Source organism: Bombus flavifrons, chromosome 17 (assembly GCF_040668555.2).
Source record: "Bombus flavifrons isolate JBK064 chromosome 17, iyBomFlav1_principal, whole genome shotgun sequence".
In the NCBI taxonomy this organism is placed as follows: domain Eukaryota; kingdom Metazoa; phylum Arthropoda; class Insecta; order Hymenoptera; family Apidae; genus Bombus; species Bombus flavifrons.
The window spans coordinates 1,876,432-1,897,855 of NC_138458.1; the positions used below are offsets into that span (position 1 = coordinate 1,876,432).

General features: G+C 38.2%; 1 protein-coding gene and 1 long non-coding RNA gene across 8 annotated transcripts in view; one reads left to right on the forward strand and one right to left on the reverse strand.

Moving 5' to 3' along the window:
• Positions 1-14,894, forward strand: part of LOC138188605 (GDP-D-glucose phosphorylase 1) — a 96,508-nt gene extending 81,614 nt beyond the window's left edge. For all 7 annotated transcript variants that reach the window (XM_069130559.1, XM_069130557.1, XM_069130558.1 and 4 more), the window contains 2 exons: positions 4,933-5,248; positions 14,167-14,894. In XM_069130559.1, coding sequence (XP_068986660.1) covers positions 4,933-5,248; positions 14,167-14,285 — 435 coding nt within the window. In that variant the 3' untranslated portion in view covers positions 14,286-14,894. The remainder of the gene's footprint in view (positions 1-4,932; positions 5,249-14,166) is intronic.
• Positions 5,058-5,985, reverse strand: LOC138188617 (uncharacterized). The gene is made up of 2 exons (XR_011175583.1): positions 5,815-5,985; positions 5,058-5,745 (listed from the first exon to the last, which is right to left on the reverse strand). It is a non-coding gene; the product is annotated as an uncharacterized LOC138188617 (long non-coding RNA).
• Positions 14,895-21,424: the final 6,530 nt, after the last annotated feature.

The window sequence follows — 21,424 nt, forward strand, 5'->3', positions numbered from 1 at the left end:
CGCGGCGTAAATGTTACCGGCGGTACCACGGGGAGGTAGGAGTGCGACTTGAGCAGACGAGGCTGAGGTCCCTCTGCCCCGAGCAACTATGAACCTTCCAAGGATCCATAGCACAACCATTTAACTGCGGCATGCTAGCTAGAACCTGTGGGGGCTATCCAAATAGCCTCCATACTTCCGAAGATTAGCCCCTTCGTAAGGCGTCCAGCCAACAAATCAGTATAATAAAACCAAAACGTGTCTAAAGGAAAAGCCACTGTCGTCATGAGATCAAACCGTCGGAGAACCGACTATGTACAATTTTTACGCCAAATGCCTGCGCCTCCACACCCCGTTTAGCCGTGTACACCACAATCGGTAGGACGAATCCCCCGGGAAAGTGATAATATACACGTTACCGGAGGTACCACGAGGTGGTAGGGGTGTGACTTGGGTAGGCGCTCCGAAGGTGCTCCTGCCCCACGAGCAACCATAATTCTTGATCTCGTAATCAACCAGGTTGATTTTTAATGTCACTGGTATCATTACTGACGTTAGCATGTGCGACCTTAAGAGAGTCATAGTTACTCCCGCCACGGAGTTGGCCCCGCAACTTTTAACACGTTCGTCGCCCAGCGTGATTCGGCTATGTTTCCTGCGGGGCCCAAATCCGACCGCCGATACGCATAACATAAATAGAGCGATAAGCGGGAATTCACTGTTTATCGCCTTCGATTCATCGTAAAGAAAAGATTATTTAGTTCTGAAATGGAGAAAACGAAAAGCTTTCCAGCTAGAGTATTCCGAGGATCAAACAGTAGCGTATGTGAAAAATAAAATCGAAATAGCTGAAATGGAAAATAAATCTGATCATGGAGAAAGAAGAACTAACGCATTTGCTGCAAAAAGGCAGGATGCTTCAAATATGGGAAAGCAGAGCATTTTGTGAGAGAGTGTCAAAGTGGCGTCCAAGCGGGAGGCAATAACTGTTATTGGCACGGATCAACACGGGCTCGTGGTAGAGGAAGAGAAAACAGAGGTTGTACGAGCAAGAGACGCGGAAACTCCCATCGTCAACAAGTAGCCGGCACGAGCGAGCAGAGCAACTCAAGGAGAGACGCATAAATAGTGTCACAGGCTCATGGTAATGGGATGGTCCTGTGTCCTAAATGTCCACCACGGCCATAGAGGCAGCGACCAGATGGTGTGTCAGGCCCAGAAGACAGTGGTAGGATAGGCACTTCTGATCTGCACTCGACGGCAGCCCTTCCATAGAGCTCAGGACCTTATGATATATACCTACCCAGAATCAGCACTTCACACATTCTGTTAATTTCGTGATTTCTTGTGTTTCCTACGTGACAAAATTGGCAATCCCTGCCAGAGTCCACTCAACTCATCAAGAGGAAACTTCAACCGGAACTTCACGGATTCCACAGCAAAGGACCACAGTCACCTCCTTGATCAAAAGAAGGATCAACAAAGAACAATGGTCAATTGGTTTTGGCACACTATGGAAACAGTAGAGCCGAAATACGTTCTGAAGGTAGTGATTCTTCTTCTGCTGACAGTGTCATACCTCTCAACATAAATCCAACTAACAAGAGTACCGAAAAGTAACGCGAACTAATTGCTACCTTGATTGAAAAATTTCAAAGCCTAACTCACGAGTTTAGAAGCTTAGGAAATAGTACCGATGAAAACATTAAAAGTATAAAACAATTTACGGAAACTAGCGATAGAAACCGCTCTAAAGAAATAGTAATCTTGCAAAAACCATGGAACTGAAATACGACATCGGACGGACCAGTCACAGATGACCATCCATTTAGAAACCACTACCGATAAGGTAATAGATGACGAAACTGACGGATCAGACGCTTTACAAAGATTACGAAGTAAAACTAGTCACGTCACAATTAGACCAAGAAACGACTGCGACGAAGAACAAGGCGTCCAAGCAGAAAAGGCCATACGTACTGTTGAGACACTACGGCGTCGGGACGACGTAATTGTGGAAGACTTTGTCCTATCAATCCGCAAAGTAAGAGCCATGACAAAGTGTGCAAGGCAAGTGACGGAGAACTGTTGTTACACCTTATACTCATCGAAAGCATAACCGACGACGCGAAAAGAAACATACGATACCTAAAGATCAACTCGCTTGAAGACTTATAATCCTGTTTAAGACAACACGTATCAGCACTAACCGCTATTAGTAATTACTGGGACAAATTGAAAAATTTAAAACAAGGAGTAGCAGAAAGTGTATAATCTTTCAACTCCAGGTTCCGACAACAGCTCAATGAATTAAATTAAGCAGTTCAAAATGAAAACCGCACGCCAACTGGACGACGCGTAGCTATGGATATTGAAGAATGCGAAACACTTAAGACATATTTGCTCAATTTACAATACGAAATAGGACAGATACGAAATAGACAGTTACGAGAAGTAAATCGTGTTACCAACCGCCCAAAGAACTAATCTGACAACACTACGCGAGTATCGAAACGAAATGCTACCGATCCACTACCACGAACTTTTACTCAGTCATTTAACCAACCATCAGGTGACCGCATGAAAATAAATGTTCCAAGTGTTAACGAATCGGACACGCAGCCGAGATTTGCTACTCCCAAAATTTTCTATTCACCAACTAAGGAAAGGTCCCACCTCGAGTAAACCAAACAACGAAGAATCCAGAAAAAACGATCTAGAGTCAACTGCACCACTACCGGAAGATTATTGTCAATCGTATTGCAACGAAAAAACAGAGAAAGAGCCAGATTCCTCATCGACTCTCTGTTATAACACTCTGAACACAGTTACACACATATGAGTGTGTGTTAGTGTGGGGTATGTGCATGCGCAGCGTCTCGTAGAACAGAAGAATGTCAATGTTTCGCACGCATAGTAAAGAGTGAGACTAGAAGAGTGCTGAAACACGTGCAATGGTTATCTATGAATATCTTGTCAATCACATATTAAATAAATGCAAAACTATTTTATTATCATCTCTACGTGTAATGTAAACGTTCCTACATATTTATTTCGGCGATTACGATCCACAATTCTCAACAATAACTACGAATGCTGAACTATGAAGATTGGTCAAGCATGAGCACGTACGTGACGCAGGTTAGTCTCTGTCATTCGATTGCGACAGCAAGTGTACGCGTCCGAACACTCACGGATTCGCGAGCAGTTTGAAGGGGGAAAGGTATAGGCCAGAAAGTTTATCACAATGTGAACTGTGTTGGCTTATTGGATGCGTGGCTATTAACCCTTTGCGTTAGATACATCTATCACTAATTTTCCTCAGCGACAACACCATCATCACCGAAGGATAGTAGTTTCCCAATCTTCAATCGGTCAACGTCGTAACTTGCTAGTGACTCTTTCCGTGTACACTAAACAGTGCAACTAAATCAACTAAACACAACATTATTCTGCATCTTAACTTGCTAGCTTCTCTCCGCGCACAGAGTGCAAATAAATCAACTAAACGTACTACTACTCGGTATCTTTAATTTACCTTCGCCTTGAGCTTTAATATCGTTAACGGTTCGCGATATCAACCGATTAGTTGCAACCTGACTTATCGCCAGTTAGTTGAGAATTCGCATCAAAAACATCAAGAGGAAGAATAAAAATGAATAACGTAATGATGAAGAAAATAAGGAGTATTATTGCCTTGTATGCGATAATTTGTATAATTTCAGCAAAATAAATAAAAAGTACGCCATGGGGTATGGGACGATTGTAACATTCTCTTCGATTTCTATGTTTTTATTAATAGCTTGGATATTACTTCTCATAAAGCGAAATTGCTGTCACTCGATAATGTCATATAACTATGTAAGGTTGCGGTATAAAAGTTTTTGTTGCAAATATAATAGCTTTTGCGTAATCGCAATTCAAAGTCAAATTGTTACTTTCGCCAGTCTTCTGCGTCGCTGAAATATTATTGGTAGACTTGAAATTCTGGAGGTTTGGTTCTAATATTTGGAAAATGGAAATCGGCTGACTTCTTCGTGGCTGCTGATTATACCAGGAGAGAAAATACAAGAGATGTTGAAGTAATATCATGATTCTTCAGCAACGGAACATTTTGGTTTAAATAAGACTTTAGTTAAAGTTTGACAACAGCTTTACTACGTTTGTTTAACTATCGCGATAAGGGAGCTGAGCCCCTGAAAATGTATAAATTGTTTAAAAGCTTCTGACTCGTTATTTGCAGCATTCTCTGTGAAAAATAGAAAATATGTAATGGTTATTAATGATATAAAAATTATTTGTGGGTCCAAATTTGTCATCCCAAGTAAAAGAAATTTGTAGCTGCACCTCCTATTGTAAATGGTGTAGAAGAAGATAGTCATATGCTCAAGTATTTATTTTGGATGTATAGAAACATGCTAACATGTAATTAGGAAAATCTCTCAGAGAGTAAAGTGATTTTCAATTGTAATAATTTTAACAATACTATTTCATAATTTGTTTCGTTACAATCTTCTTTTAAACTTTCTTACTACAATCATTTTTATTACTCATCCAGTATATTTTTTGACATATGTTGATAATATTAACAGAAAAATGCAAATTAATCTAATTAATATCATTAACGAGAACAATATAAAGCAATCATTTTATCTTTCAGTTTTTCTCAATTACATTTTAATGGTGAAGATGTTAAATTGATATATCGTTACGTTATTGATATATAACGTCACGTGTTAGTGTAACTAATTGTAATGTCCATCAGATATTAAACCTTCTTCAAATAGATGCCGGAAAATCTAAATAACAATAGTCATATGTTACTGATGGATAAAAGGCTAAATTCTTTGCTTACTTATTGCAACTTTTGTAATTTTCTTTTCAATATAATTTCGTTAACACTGATATTTGTTATTGTATAACATTATTACCTACACTAATACTATTTTTCAGGATCTTGAAGAATATGCAGGGCCTATACAAATATTAGGAAACTACCCAGCAAAAGGATTTTGTATAAAGTATTCCAATGTCCAGAATATGGATGACTTTGTTAATTGGGCATTTTTGATAATAGATTATTTGCAAAATAAACAAATAGCACACAATATATATATTACGAGAGGGAAATCAAATATTAAAGAAAATAAAGAAGAGTACAGAGACGTAAGAATTTACATTTGGGCCAGGAAATCTACTCAAGGTGCAAAAGATATTCATGCGTTTAATCTGGCAGCTTGCGAACTTTTTGGACACTTGTCAATAAAATGTGAGTAATTGTTAGTATATATACATATACATTCCTAATCATATTCTTATCAGTTTCCTAGTATATTCATAAAAAATATTGTTCATTCATATTATATTTTATACTTAGTAGCCACAATCTATAATTTTTTATAAATGATACCTAAGTTAATCTATAACTTGTGTCGAGATGAAAATAAATTAACAAAATGGTATCCCGAATAAAAATACAGAACTTTCCCGAGATTTTAGATTACGATAGCAAGTACGTTATTATTTTCTTCACGTACCTGTATCTGGCGCGAAGCCTTACCAAGTACGGTTTTCATAAGCACAAAGTTGAGGTACGCTCAAACAACGCGCTATAGTTATTCTGTTGTGACCACAGCTACCTGTATGCGGATCCAATTGCAGGATCTGCAAACATTACAGGAGACCGCTGTCAGAGGAGATGTGCTGCTCACACGCTGATGTTCCACAGTTGTAGAAAAACCCGAAAACGTGGTAGAAATTCATTTCCTATGGAAATTTCACTTGAAACATTCATGTGGCAATATTGAAATAAATCGATCGTAAATTATAATATACTTCAAAGAAAAGACTGAATTGTGAAACTGCAAAAAAGCTACTTCACCTCCGATGTTTCCTAAATACGTAATCGACGGTCTCGCTTAGTTTCCGAGATATTCGCAAAAAATGATCGGTAGTGAACTCAATCCATAGTTGTGTGTCCGTGGTAGCGTATTGCGCGTTAGTATCGATGGGCCGTAAAAAATGTTTATTATTGTTGAGGTTATTTGATGTATAAACAGAGAAACTCGTGGATGAATTTTAAGGTAGAAGAAAATATATTTTAATGCAGAAGTGTAATTATAAGTAAAAATACAATTTGAGCTGGTCCAGATCCGCACGCTAGCTGTGTTACCCTATAATTGAAAACCTCGAGGCCAACGTCGCCTGTCTGCTGTTTATGGTCTGCCTTCGTCGCAGTCTTTTGTTTACGCGCTGTCGATGGCTTCAGTGCTTGAGAAACCAAAAAGACCAGATGTAGAGTTTTCTTATAAGTAGTGACCACTTCAACAGAAATAAAGGAAATACGAGCAGGGGACGTGGAAACTTCCATCGTCAATCAACAACCGGCACGAGCGAGCATGGCAACTCAGGGGCAGGCACATGGATAGCAACGGCGCACGCAGCACACAACAGCGAGACGAATGAGATAAGTGAGAACGAAATAATGTGGCTATTAGATAGCGGTTGTACCGATCATATAATTAATAATGCAAAGTATTTTGAGAAATGTATCGACCTTAAAGAACCAGTAAATATATATTTAGGCGATAATAGACCGGTAAAAGCAATAAAAGTTGGAAACGTTGTAAGCTACTTTAGAGCATTTGGAAAGCGAACTAAAATAAATATGAGAAAAGTTTTTCATGTGAAGGAAATGTCCGCAAATTTGATCAGTTTAGGTAAACTAACAGATAATAAGAATATGGTTATTACAAAAGGAAATATTGCGAAAATAATAGATGTAAACAATAGACTTACGGCTGTAGCGTTCAAAGAGAATGGGACATATAGAATGAAAAGTATATTGAAAGGGAAGGAACACTTAGTAAACAGTGCCAAATGTAGTGGTATGAGTAAAAAAGAAAGAGAAAGAGATAGGGAACGTGAGAGAGATAGGGCAGATTATGTCACACATATAAAACAACATATTGAAGTAGGTGAAAAAATGGGACCAGATGGATTACCACCAGACAATAAAACCAAACTTGATTTGTATTCTGACGAAGATGAAGAAGGAGAACATATTGAATATTATTCAGATGGAGATGATGATTACGAGCCACCAGCATATATTGTGAAAAAGCTTCCAAAACCACCTAAGCCATCAGAAAGCGGAGAGGAACAAGAAAGATCAGCAGTGTGATTCATACAAAGTATTGTAAAGTAGATATCCCTTGTACATTTGAGGAGGGACTTGTTGTGAAAATAGTGAAGATGGTAAGAATGAAAAAAATTATAAGAAGAGGAAAAAGAATAGAAAATTGGAGAAGGGTAATGACAAAGATAGAAGCAGGAAAGGTGAAGTATCTGTGAGGAACAAGGGCGAAAAATTTAACAAAAGTAGAACGAAGCGAGGAAAAGAAAGAGATAAACAAAAACTAAAACAAAAAAAATAGGACATTGCAAATAAAAGAGAAAAGAGAGCGATGTTGCAAAGAATATGATATGTAGAATGAATGAATAGAGTTTGTAAATTATCGAGAGCGATTTATGGGTTAAAAGAAAGTCCGAGGGGTTGGTATGAGTGTCTTAATAGGTATGTGACGAGAATAGGTTTTAAGCAGAATAATGTAGAATTGTGCTTATCTACTCATGGAGAGGGAGCAAATGCTGTTTATTTGTTAATATATGTAGACGATTTGTTAATTTGTAGTAAAAACAAAAGGAAGATACAAAGTGTAAAGAAGTTATTAACTGATAGATTTGAAATGAAAGATTTAGGTGAAGTGAAAGAATATCTTGGAATAAATATAGAGTATGATTATTTCAAAAATGAAATGAGATTAAGTCAAAGGAAATACATTGAATTATTAGGAAACAAATATAAATTACAAAACAGCAAACTGTACTGTACACCTATGGAAACCAACTTAAAAATTGAAAAAGCTGAGATAAATAGAGAACATATTGGATAAAAGAATTTAATTGGCGCATTGCTGTATATTAGTGTAAATACTAGACCCGATATAAGTTATAGTGTGATAGTATTATCTGAGTAGATATCAAGATTGTTGTAGCGAGACACATTTTAAATATGCTTTGCGCATACTGAAATATTTGTACCGGACTAGAGATTTAAGGTTACATTATAAAAGGAACGAAAAGTGTGAAACGATAGATTGTTATGTGGACGCTGATTGGACAGGAGATCATTTAGATAGGAAATCGACTTCTGGATATGTAATTAGATTGTATGGAAATGTAATTGGATGGAAGTCTAAAAAACAAAGGTGTGTGGCTAAAGCCTCAACGTATGCAGAGTATGTAGCTCTATCGGAAGCGGTGAGTGAATTAATGTCCATTAGAGGAATTATGAAAATCTTGAATGTAAATCTAGACGATATCCCTGTAAAAATTTATGAGGATAACTCTGAAGTGATAAGTATAGCAAAGTACGGAAATTTTACAAAAAATTCGAAACACATTAAAGTCCATTACCACTACATTCACGAATGCTTAAAGGAAAATAAGATAAATATAATTAAAGTAAGTACAGACGAACATACTGCGGATATTTTTACGAAGGCACTGTGTAGAGAGAAATTCGAAAGGTTTAGGTCATGGATGAATGTAAACTAAGAGGAATGTAAATAAAGCAATAAGTGTTAAAGTTTCTGTTAAGTAATTCGATAAGACATGTAAATACGATTAAGTGTACAGTATAAATGTAAGGAGGCGTGTTAGGAAGGTGATACATTTACACTGTATATGTGAATGTGTGTGTAAGCGTTAGAGGGTGTCCTGGTCTGAGTTGAGACAAAGGACCGTTGGCAGTCTTTAAGAAGCATCTGGAAGAGTCGGTTGACAACAAGCGTGCGTGCGAGTAGGATAACGAGGTCTTCAGAGTATAAGATATGTGTATAACTGTTGTGTGCTGAATAAAGTAAATTATTTGTATTTCCGAATCCTCTCTATATCTTAACAACGGAAACTAGCACAGATCATAATGTTACCTAAACCTGCAAAGACCCACACCAAACAGCATCTTAGAGACCAATATCACTACTTCCCGTGTTTTCCAAAATACTAGAAAAAATTATTTACGCCCGCTTAAAACCAATAATAGAGAAGGAAAAATTAATACCAGATCACTAATTTGGATTTAGAAACAAACACTCCACGATAGAGCAAATGCACAACTCACTAATGAAATAATACTAGCATTAGAAAACAAACAATACTGCACAGCCCTCTTTATGGACATCGAGAAAGCATTTGACAAATGAAACCACGAAAGTCTACTTCAATCAATCAAAAAACAATTCCCGGAGCAGATATACCATTTATTAAAATCTTACTTAAGCAGCAGAACCTTCGTAGTGAAAATTAAGGACACATACTCTAAAGTTAAAGACATCAAGGCAGGCGTTCCGCAAGGAAGTGTCTTAGGACCAATACTATACACACTGTACACGGCCAACATACCAACAACTACCAATAGCAAAATACTGACATTTGCTGATGACACAGCTGTACTAGTCAGACACACTAACCCTATAACAGCAGTCACATTACTACAAGAACATATCACAAAAATAGAAAAGTGGCTTCAAGTTAAACAAATTAAAGCAAACCCCGATAAATGCAACCACATTACATTCACATTGCGAAAACGGATACCACCAAACATTATACTTAATGGCACGCACATAACACAAACAAGGCAAGTCAAATACATAGGACCCCACTTAGACACACGATTCACGTGGAAACAGCATATTAAATCAATAATATACAAAATACAGACAGGAAGGAGACAAATGCATTGGTTAACAAGTCGAGAATCCAAATTAAGCATAGAAAACTAATTAAAAATTTACAAAACGATCATAAAACCAATCTGGACGTACGGAATACCACTATGGGGAACAACAGCAATGAGCCATATAACCAAAATCCAATCCAAGCTAAAATTCTCAGAACAATAGTAAACGCCCCATGGTACGTTAGAAACGAGGATATACGGAAAGACTTTGGAATACCAACGGTCAAGGAGGAGATTAGCAGATTCGCAAGAAGGTACAGAGAAAGAATAGCAACGCACCCGAACCGGCTGGCAGCGGAAACGATCAGCACAAGCATAGAAAGAAGACTAAAAAGGAAACACCCAGCAGATCTCATAAAGGATATATCTTAACAAACACGAAGATGGTACCCCACTGAGGGTAGCCACTCATGTGATAATCAAACAGCTAAAAAATTCTACTAAATGTTCAAATTGGACAAATTGTGAATGTGAAATATTAAATAAATAAAAAAAAAACCTTCAAAGTCAGAAGTGCGAAAAAGTTGCCAAGTGGGTTATTGCAAAAAGAAAAACAAATAGAAGTAATAATTATTGTATATATTACAAAAAGATCGTATGCGGAAAATGCACAAACAACATTCAGTATATTTGCAAAATATGTGCTCAATAGATATGATTACCCTGTACCGTTAATGTTATTATTATTTTTTTAGTGATAATTTAAAAAGAGACTTTTTATTTATTAATAATTTATTTAAATGTGAAGCCTAATATTGTTCCTTCCAGACTTAATTTGAATAAATCGATTTTTTTTTTAGAGAAAAATACGTATTTTCGTTTACCCGTCAATTTGAGATTCCTCGTCCCGTCCGGACCCGTAGAGATGGGTATACTACATACAGATTTCAAAAATTAGAAAGCCTAGGAAAAAATAATTTTGTGTATAAATTCTTTAGATGAAATGATTAATTTACGATGCAAAATGGTTAAAATTGGTACTGTGGTTTTTGAGATATTTCATTTCGAAGTTCGAAATCCGTCAAATTGACGGGTCCCGTAAACCTAGTGTTAAAATCGCGAAGCACGCGATAAAATGTCACACATCCTAATACCATAACATGAGTGATGGACTGCGTTTGAAATTAAAATACAATGAAATTAAAATTGAAAGTACATACATAGCTAAGTATTGAGACACATTTTCTCGTCGAATGACCCTTAAATTTTTTATGGATCATCTCGGATCACCAGTTTTCTCCCTTCGCCGATTAAATTCTTAATTCTACCGACCCACTCGTTCGCCACGATTTATTTATATTGCTTTATCTGCACGATAGTTACATGTCCAAACTCCTTCGCCGAGAATTAATTGTCGTCGCCGGTTAGCCGGTTCTGATGTTTCCCTTTTTCTTTTCTTTTCTTTCTTTTTCGCTTTCTTGCGACGATAACGGTTGACAAACAGTTCGACAACGATTATCATCATCGATTCGCTATCATCCGTATCGTGGCACGTATTCAATGATAAAAATTAAATTTATTTTCGAAATTGGATACGTTTGTATTTATTTTGATTAAATAAATATGTCGGGTTTACATTATGATTTAGGGTTAGGGGCGCGAAACGAATCTTCGTTTGGATTACACAGTGTCGTTATGCGATAGAGTCTTCTCTAAGACATTGACTAGTGCAAATACGATTATTACAGGATTGGACAAGTAACCATTGTAATTAGACACTCGAGAAACTAAGTCAACGGGATGATGTACGTGCTCACGAAATCTAAGTCGGACGCGTAATATTCACTGGTCGTAAGGGGTTATTCTTTTCGTCGATGAGATCTAATGACAATGATCCTAGGTTCAATAACGAATCCGCGGTCAACGGGATGATAGATGAACATGCTCGCAAAATCTAAGTCGGACTCTTTGTTAAAACGTAGAATATCCACCGAGCGTACAGACGCTAAGTAACTCGCTAATACGGCCTCACGAGAGAATGACTTTCCGTCCCGATGATGCCACAGAGGAAAACTATAGTGGGATGTGTCTAAGGACACGAGGTCATCGGATCCGTCGAAGGTAGCCTTCGTTCAGAAGGTGAGGGACATTGGCGTTGCTGCTAGTTGGTTAATCTTCATATCGGCGGCTATGCTAGCCGCCCTCGAGGAAAAGTTACTGGTGGGAGACGCCGTCCGTTGGACAATAGGTCTCCTCTATCTTCTCGTAGTTGGGACAAAGACTGTTTGTCCGTTCGAAGGACCTTAGTTAACTAAATACAAAGATTTATAAGGGGCCCTCAGGCTAGCTGAACATGTACTGCGGAGGTGCATCGACATCTGGCAATCATCTTACTCGAAGAATAGAGTCTGCATATGGCGAGCTACGGGACAGAGACCGTTGGAAAGTTTACTGTCGAGTGTTGCAACTATTTCCTTTTTAAGGAGAGCTATAGAGTTACTCCATGCTTTTGTTAGACAAAGCGTTCATCCCGTGACCGCGGCTACGTTCGGCGACTGATCGTCGCCTTGAGCCCAAGCTCACTGTCACAAATCTCGCGCAAATACAATTGGGCAGAATGACGGCAAATTGTTTAATTACAATTGCAGACCTTAATTACAATCTTTTATGGGTTTTCCGAAGTTTCAGAGGGGAGGCCCCGGAGTCCTCTCATCTCAGACAAATATATCCAATAAAAGTTACTTCTTCCGTCACACTTATCACTTATTGGGAAATGAAAGCATCGCTGTCCATGGTATCGCTACCGATGCGTGTCTCTAGTCCTGATGCGTATGAGAAATTCTGCCCTAAGATTCCTACTCGATGAACAATGCTGTAAATTCGTTTATAAATAGACACGTAATAACGAAAATTTGTTTCTTTACGTGAATGTTATGGTATGACCTACCCTTCAATGTCAAAAAACATGATGTAATGATAGTTCTTAATTTACATAGTAAGTGAATGTAATAGTCATTGTTAGTTATTACTTTCACGAGTGGAAGAATAATTTGCTGTTATTTGCTTGCTGAAAAATTTGATTCGCCACATTTATGGTTCTAATGTGCGTTAATAAACAGTCAGACAATAATCACTTACTTTACATTTTTCTTTGAAACGTAAACGTTCTGTAGATTACGATGGAACTTTTATACTAGTTTTTGAGAGAATAATTGGGTTATAACGTATGATGATATCGATACATTTTATCGCCATTAGAAATACGAAGGTTTGTAATTATCTGTAAAAGTATTGTTTAACTTTTTTAATATTCAGTATGACGAAATAGCAAACTGTCTATATCATTAATTACATAATTATTGCATGAAATTTCATTAAAACTTCACAAAGGTGGTTGATATAAAGCGCCGTTGTAATTTCGACCAATCGCGGGGAGACGCAATCGCGAGGAGAGACGTCAACGGGAGTCGTAAATTCCCGTTACGAGTATACTAATCGACACCACGAGTTGATCGATCCCCTGATTTCCGTTAAGATAATAGGGGTGATTAAGTTTATATAACACTGTGATTCACAGAATTATAAAATATATATTTCCAACACTTAGACTACACTATTGAGTAGATACAAATCGTCGATAACAGCTTGTCGCACGAAGATGAGATAGATATGACTAGTAGAGCAAGGCTCGTACTGTCGAATTTCGTATATTAGTGGACGTAGCACTAGAGGATACTTGATAGACACTAGATTTTGATGCTAGACTTCGACGTTGTAGTATGTAGAAGAAGTAAGTTGACTTGACCTAGCGATGTTGACGAAATAAGTTGACTTGACCCTCCTGATGTAGCAGGAGAAGTCTGCGACTTGACCCTCCTAGAGTCGTAGGAGAAGTATTCGACTTGACTCTCCTATAGTCGTAGGAGAAGTGATGAGTAGGAAGCCTCCGACCAACGTGGTTCGTGAGTGACCTTGTGCATGGGAAAACCCAGCCTGTTCTATTAGACAGATGTTCGGTTTTTCCTAATGGGCGCGTACCCGCTTTTTCCGTGTTTTTAATTGCGCCTAATAAACCCAAGGACTTCTCTAAAAACCAGATGTGCGTCGAAAATATTTTTAGCCTTAAGAAATCTTTCAAGATAACGGATCGCCTGAAGATACATGTGTACACAATGAAAGAGAAAGTTATGGTTGGTCCTCAGGTTTATTGAGGGTCGAAATGACGTTACGCAGGCCATCGGCTGCCCGGTCGCGAGAGCTGCAGCGCCGATGTTTTAGGCGACGTAACAGCCGTATTTGTTTATTTTTGTCGCTTTTGTTATTAATTTGTAAATGGATGATTAGACATGTTTATTAATTGAATATTGGTTATTAATTGGAATATCTCTTTGTAACTTTAAACCAGGATAAATAATTATCACTTTTCTTTATGTATGTTACAGCCAAAGAGGCATACGAGAACGTTACGGAGGAATATGTAACACGCGCTTTGCGAGAGGCAACTGAAGAAACTTTCTCTTCCGTCGCTGCTGAAATTAAAGCGTTAGTAGAGTCCCAATAAATGCAGCTGCAGTACAAAAACAGACAGTGTAATACTTTCCAAATCTATAACTAGGCAAAAACATACAAATTTGAAAATGGAGAAAACAACGCGGAGCTAAAATAGTGTCCCCGGTAACACTATGCTTAAACCATTTTATATTTGCGAACTATATTCGATTATTTTTAAATTAGCAAAGAGAAATTGTTTCCAAATCCAATTTCGCCGTTTAAGACATGCATACGTATATACATATACATATACATGTATATGGATAAACATTCGTGATCTCTGGCATAGTAACATAACATTCCTATTGAACGTAGCAACCGCGATTCGCACGGTGCCAATTCAGACCACTCGTGTTCTGGTATAGGTAAATTAAAACAAAATTGATGTAATATTACAACTTTACTGTGTACATCTTTTCATTAGTATAAACAACTATTACTATAATAATGTTGAAGAAAATATTAGGTTGGCATGATCACTAGTTCCTACATGCAAAGTTGGTACGACTTCTAACGACGCTCTTTTGTTTTGGCGTCCGCCACGTGATAATTATCTGAGTGTATCCGATGTGTTCATATGGCTGTACATGGTGGTGAAATACAGAACGTAAAAACTGAATCTGTGTGAATCAATAAATATCAAACTCCAAAACCTATTTAATAACAAACAATATAACAAATTAAGTAATATGCTGTAGACTGTAAAAAATAATAATAAAATGTGTGTTTATATTAACACGTTGAATGCTATGGTGGTTCTCAGGTAAAATAGAAAGAAACTTAAGAAAAAAAAGAAACTTTATTCTTTTCCTGGTTTACAATACACTTCCGAGCTCTAGGCATGACTGTTGAAGACTGACTTGGATGATTTTAGGGGAAGTATTTAGATTATTTTACTCGTGGGAGTGGGAAAAGGCTTCGATCATATATGTCGGAGATGAAAGGACATCGGAGCCTTCCCTTTGGAACCTCGGGAAAATCCCTTAACACCGTAATCTAGATTCTATCATAGGCGTAATTAAACAATTGTCGTCTTTCGATCCGATTGTATTTGTTCGAGATTTGTGATAATGAGCTTGGGCTCGAGGCGACAGCCAGTCGCCGAACGTAGCCGCGGTCACGGGATGAGCGCTTTGTCTAACAAAGGTATGGAGCAATTCTATAGCTCTCCTTAAAAGAAATATTTCTGGCGACACGCGACAGTAAACATTCCAACGGTCTCTGTCCCGTGGCTCGCCACACGCAGTCCCTATTCTTCGAGTAAGATGATTGCCAGATGTCGATGTCTCTCCACAGTACGTGATCAGCTAGCCCGAGGGCCGTTATAAACACTAATATCTAGTTACCTAAAGTCCTTCGAACAGATAAACAGTCTTTGTCTCAACTACGGGAAGATAGGGGAGATCTATTTCTTTCAACGAACGGCGTCTCCCACTAGCAACTTTCCCTCGAGGGCGGCTAGCATCTTTTCTAACCACCGATATGGAAATTGACCAATTGGCAGCAACGTCAATTTCCCTTACTTTCTGAACGAGGGCTATCCTCGACGAATCCGATGATCTCGTGTCCTTAGACACACCCCATCGTAGATTTCCTCTGCAGTCCGACTTAGATTTTGTGAGCACGTTCATCCATCATGCCGTCGACCGCGGATTCGTTATTGAACCTAGGATCATTGTCATTAGTTCCTCGAGTATCTAATTACCACTGTTACTTGTCCAATTCTATAATAATCGTACCTGCACTAGTCAATGTCTCCTCTATTGCTTATCGCCAATGTGTAATCCAAACGAAGATTCGTTTCACGCCCCTAACTCTAATTCCAATGTAAACCCGACATATATATATATATATATATTTCTGAGAACGGGTAGAGTGACGGATACTACCCCGGTGGTCACTCATGCTAAGGCCCGTGGAATTTCGCTATCTTATCGCTTTGTTTAGTCGGATTTCATCTGTGACATTCCCCCCTTCTTAAATTGAACTTGGTCCCTCAAGTTTTCTTCAGAAAACTTGTGTGGAATCGGACTCGGCGTGGCTTGAAAATCATAGCTGATTCCTCTTCTTCTTCGAGGTGGTATGAGTTGGTCGGGATATAGATGTCGGATGTTGGGACCGGGCGCATGTCGCATTGTGGCTGTTAATTACGGTTTCATTTCGGCAGCAAAATAAATTGATACATAAACTATCCGGTATACATTTTTTGATGCATTTCAATACTCCTATCTTGTTTAATCCGTATATACCTAGCATGCTTGATGCTATGTACCCTAATATCTGTAGCGTGGTTAGCCCCCAATACTGTATACTTTTGATTCTGTTGAAGTGGTCACCACTTATAAGAAAACTCTACATCTGGTCTTTTTAGTTTCTCAAGCACTGAAGCCATCGACAGCGCGTAGACAAAAGACTGCGACGAAGTCAGACCATAAACAGAAGACAAGCGATGTTGGCTTCGGGGTTTTTTCAGTTATTGGGTAACACAGCTAGCGTGCGGATCTGGACCAGCTCAAATTGTATTCTTACTTATAATTACACTTATATTTAAATACATTTTCTGCCTTACAATTTATCCACTAGTTTTCTCTGATTACACATCGAATAACCTCAACAGATTCTATGTTCGAAATTAAGAGTTTTTATCTCGTCACCTATTTTATCGATCGTAGTCTTATAGCCTTGTAAATTATCTATTACCTTTGATGCTCGCTCGAGTTTGTCTAACAGATGAGTGAAGCTATTGTTTGTTTTGAGCGCTAGGGTTTTAGTTTTGATTTCGTATTTGACTTCGTTTTTTATCTCGCCTATACGCATGTGTTCATCTTTGTACAATATATCGCAGGAAGTGTTGGCTTTTATGATGGAGGGCTTGTCAAGTTTTTGCAAGGTGTGTTTCGTTTGGCAAATTGTGTCTATTTCTATCGGGTTTGCCGGTATCGCAATGTAGCTGTTGCTAGTCTGAGCGGTATAAAGCTAATGTCTTCAATCCTAAACACAGTTATTTGGCAATGTTCGATATGAGGTTTGAAGTTTATTATTTCGCTGTCATGAATTGGTAGTGTTTGTTTGCATATAGTTGTTCCGGCTCGATTCTTACAAAGTTTGTCGAGATATTCGATATCAGTGTTCATAAATGAAAGTCCTGAAGTTAAATATATCTGATGTTGGACTACTGGAGCCAAAAATACTCCATTTCTCTTACTCGGGATAGGATATACCTGTAATATATTCCATTCCGTGTTAGAGACTAAAGGTACTATGATTTTAATATCACTGATGTCGAGTATAAACTGAAACTGTTCGGTTTTGGCAGAGATCGCAGTGTTGCACATCTGGTTGCCTATCGCTTTGGCGTAGTTTTCTATAAATTCATCGGGGTCGAGTATTTGTGGGTTAATTATCTCGTCTAACTGAAAGTGTAAAGTTTGCATCGCGGTATCGAGTTTCATAATCATTTTAAGCATAAATCTATCGATATTTTCCTGCTGTTGTTGTTTGAATACATCGTTATATGATTTCTCTAGGTGGTTTAGGTTTTCCGAGTTTACAATTTTTCTAATAAGTGCTGTTTGATTAGCTATTGCAGTCTTGATTTTATTGTTGTCATCGAATAGTTTGTCCATGTTTTCGTTTATGAGTGTAAGATCGTCATCGTCGAGAGTTCCGAATAGACTTTTCGATACGGAACCTATGATGTTGAGTGAACCTCGTTTGCTTCGGGTGTCTATTAACGTTTTCAAGTGTTTTGCGAGTTGTTTCAGATTGTTGGTACGGTTTTGTAATCCGTCTAACTCTTCAGCGTATTCTTTGCTGGTTGCGCGTGAGTTTATTGTTGATTTATATAATTCTATCGTGCTTATTTGTTCGTATATGTCGCTAGTGTCTAATCCTACAATAATATTGGCAGTATCGCTATACCTACAAATATCCTTTTCTTATGCTTTCTATGAATACAGAGTTACCTTCTAATGGTGTAATATTTATTTGCGCGGATACTATTCCGGCAAAGAGGAGGGTCGACCTGGAAAGTAAGATTTTAAGCGATTACCGTGTATTTTCTTTATAATATTATCAATTATGATTTCATAATAAGGGGTTTTGACAGAGTGGATTCTGTATGGTCCTAACCATTCGGTGCCTAATTTGTCTCTTTTGTGATCATTATGGATTAATACAAAATCTCCTTCTTTAAATACCGTTTGAGTGTATCGAAACTGTTCTGTTGTTTGTGCGTCTAGTGGAAGTCAGTGTCTTTTTTGTTTAGGTCCGTCAGGGGTTTGGCTATTTTAGAGAAGTTACGTATAAATTTCCGGTAGTATCTCACGAGTCCTAAGAATGATTTGACTTCGGTAAGGTTTTTGGGAATTCTAAAATTTTCGACTGCTTTTATTTTCTTCGGATTAGGTTTTACTCCTTCTGATGTTACTATGTGTCCTAAATATTCGAGTTCTGGTTTTAGAAATTCACATTTGTCTGGTTGGATTTGAGGTGGTAGTCGTGATAGGTGTGTTAGAAATACTCAGCTGTTTAACGAACAATAGTTTATTAAAAACAATTTAACAGAAGAGTCAACAAATAACAATTAACAGATACGATCAACAAATAACTATTAACGGTTAACAACTAACAATTTACACCGAAAGCTCAATCGACGCGTTTGCTACGGAATGGCACTGAAGACTTTATTATTTAACGGCTCAAGACCGACTGCTTGTCCTTTTGTTCCGGATCGAACGAATTATTCCCTTCGTTGCCCATCAATATCCCCCACTAGCGTGCGTTCATTAGATGTGCCGCCGTGGTTGGCACGTGTATGCTCTTCCGAGAATTCGGCGGAAAGAGCGTGAAGATATCGATGGCACATTGGGCACGTCGGTGTTGCGCTTTGACGGCGTAGCGCTTTGTATCCGGAGCCGTCAGAAATTTCCGTGGCCCGTGCCGCTACAGATTTTTAGTCCTAATTCTCTTAGTCTTTGTAATACTATGACTAAGTTTTCATTATGTTTTTGAATAGTGCTACCAAATATAATAATGTCGTCTAAATATACAAAGCAATGTTTATTAATTAATCCGCGCAATGCCGTATCCATCATTCTTTGAAATGTTGCTGGTGCGTTTTTGCGTCCAAAAGGCATTCTGTTAAATTGGAAATATCCTTGAGGTGTTGAGAGAGCAGTGTATTTCTTTGAGTTTTCGTCCATAGGGACTTGATGAAAACCGGATGATAGGTCAAGTGCTGAGAAGAATTTCGCTTCTCCTAGTTGGCTTAATATATCTTCTATGTCGGGTAATGCACAGGCGTCTTGGTCAGTCAGTTCGTTTAGTTTTCTGAAGTCAATAACTATTCTCCACTTCTGTTTTCCTGATGCATCTAATTTCTTGGGAACCACCCATACTGGTGAATTGAAAGGAGAGTCTGATTCTTCTATAATGTTTTTATTTAGCATTTCTGTCATTTGTTTCTCGATTTCGTTTTTGTGGCACTCTGGCAGTCTGTATGGTTTGGTGTTTATGATTTTGTCTTGTTTCTAAATTGAATTGAATACGTCAATCTAATGTATTAATATTTTCTCTATGGGTTCGCGGAGTTCGCGTTCAATATGATTTGTTCTCACTATGGTTTTAAGTTTAGCAATTTGATCTAATTCTTTACTGTTATCAGTGTCGTTAGAAATTTCATGATTTGTCTCACCAGAATTGAAGAAGCATGCTCGCGTTGGTTTGCCTTCGACGTAGATGGTTCGAACTCTCTTTTCGCCTGGTTGTATCGTTTCTGGTTTCTGAAAGTATAAAATCTTATTATCAAGTTTTAATCTATCGTTGGAGATTTCATATTGGTACTTCTCTAAACAAGGTAGTCCTATTATTCCATCTTCTATTAGGGGAAAGTCTTCCGGTACTATATAAAATTTATGTTCTTTGCCAAACATTATAGATCTAATAAATTCGTTAGTGGTATATTTGTCTTGTCCCATGTAGAACATTCAAGGTTCATCGGTTTTGAAGGTTTGAGAGTCTACTTTGTCTTTTTTCAATAGGTTGATTCCTGTTCCTGTGTCGATGAAGTGTGTTACATGTCCAGTTCTTGTGTTAAACCGTATTGCGAGAAGTTCGCCTGTTGTGGTGTTAACTCTTGGAATTTTTCTCGGTCTTCCGTCGTTTCGTCGTAAGTTTATGTTTCTATGTTGCGTGTCTCGAGATTGTGGACTGCTGGTGATCTCGGATGTCGGCTGGGTGTTTGAAAATTTCTACATTGATTGGAGACATATCCGATTTGATTGCATTTGAAACATTTCAGTTGAGTTCTTTAGGTAAGTGGCGTTCGTTCAGCTTGCTGGAAGTTTCTTGGCATTGGACTAGGTGTTGGAGTTGGTTTTCTAATGGTTGGGTTGGGATTATTGGTCCTTGGTCGTCGATGCTCGGAGAATCGTTGTCGTTCCATTGGTCTTGGTCGTCGACTGCGATCTTCCCTGAAGTATCGCTCGATGTCGGCGGCTTTCTTTTCAGCTTCTACGATGTTGTATGGCGGATTGGCGAGTAATACCTGTCCTATTTCGGTTTTTAGGCCTCGAATGAAATCGGTTACGGGGTCCCTTAGAATTCTATCATTCGTTGCTCGTCTAGTAATTTCATCGGAGTATTCGTTTGTTATACTATATTGTAACTTATTGAACGCTCTGCGGAATCTGATGATATAGCTTTGAACGTTTTCGTCGTAGCGTTGTCTTATTTCGCGTAGCTGGTCTTGTTGTTCCCTAACGGAGGCTTAGGTGGCTACGTTTCGTCGTAGGGCATCGTACAGATGTCCGTATTCGCCGATCGGTATATTGCTGATTTACCATTGCGGCTTTACCCGTAATTTTATCGACCTTGATCATTTTGAGTAAAAGTGGTTGTTCGCTACACATGGCTCACATCTCACGTACTTCGCGTATGAACTCTTCTACTCCGATATTGTCTTCGCCGTTTAACCGTGGAATACATGCTATCGCGTCTTTGGCTCGTAAGCTCGGAGAAGCGAATTGCGGTAAACGGTCTTCATACGAGGGATGGTTGTCTGCTTCTGGTCGAATCGGGGCAGATGGTGGGGGAGTTCTGTCTTTCGCGGCAATAGATTCGTCCATGGTAATAAAAGAGCCTAATTCT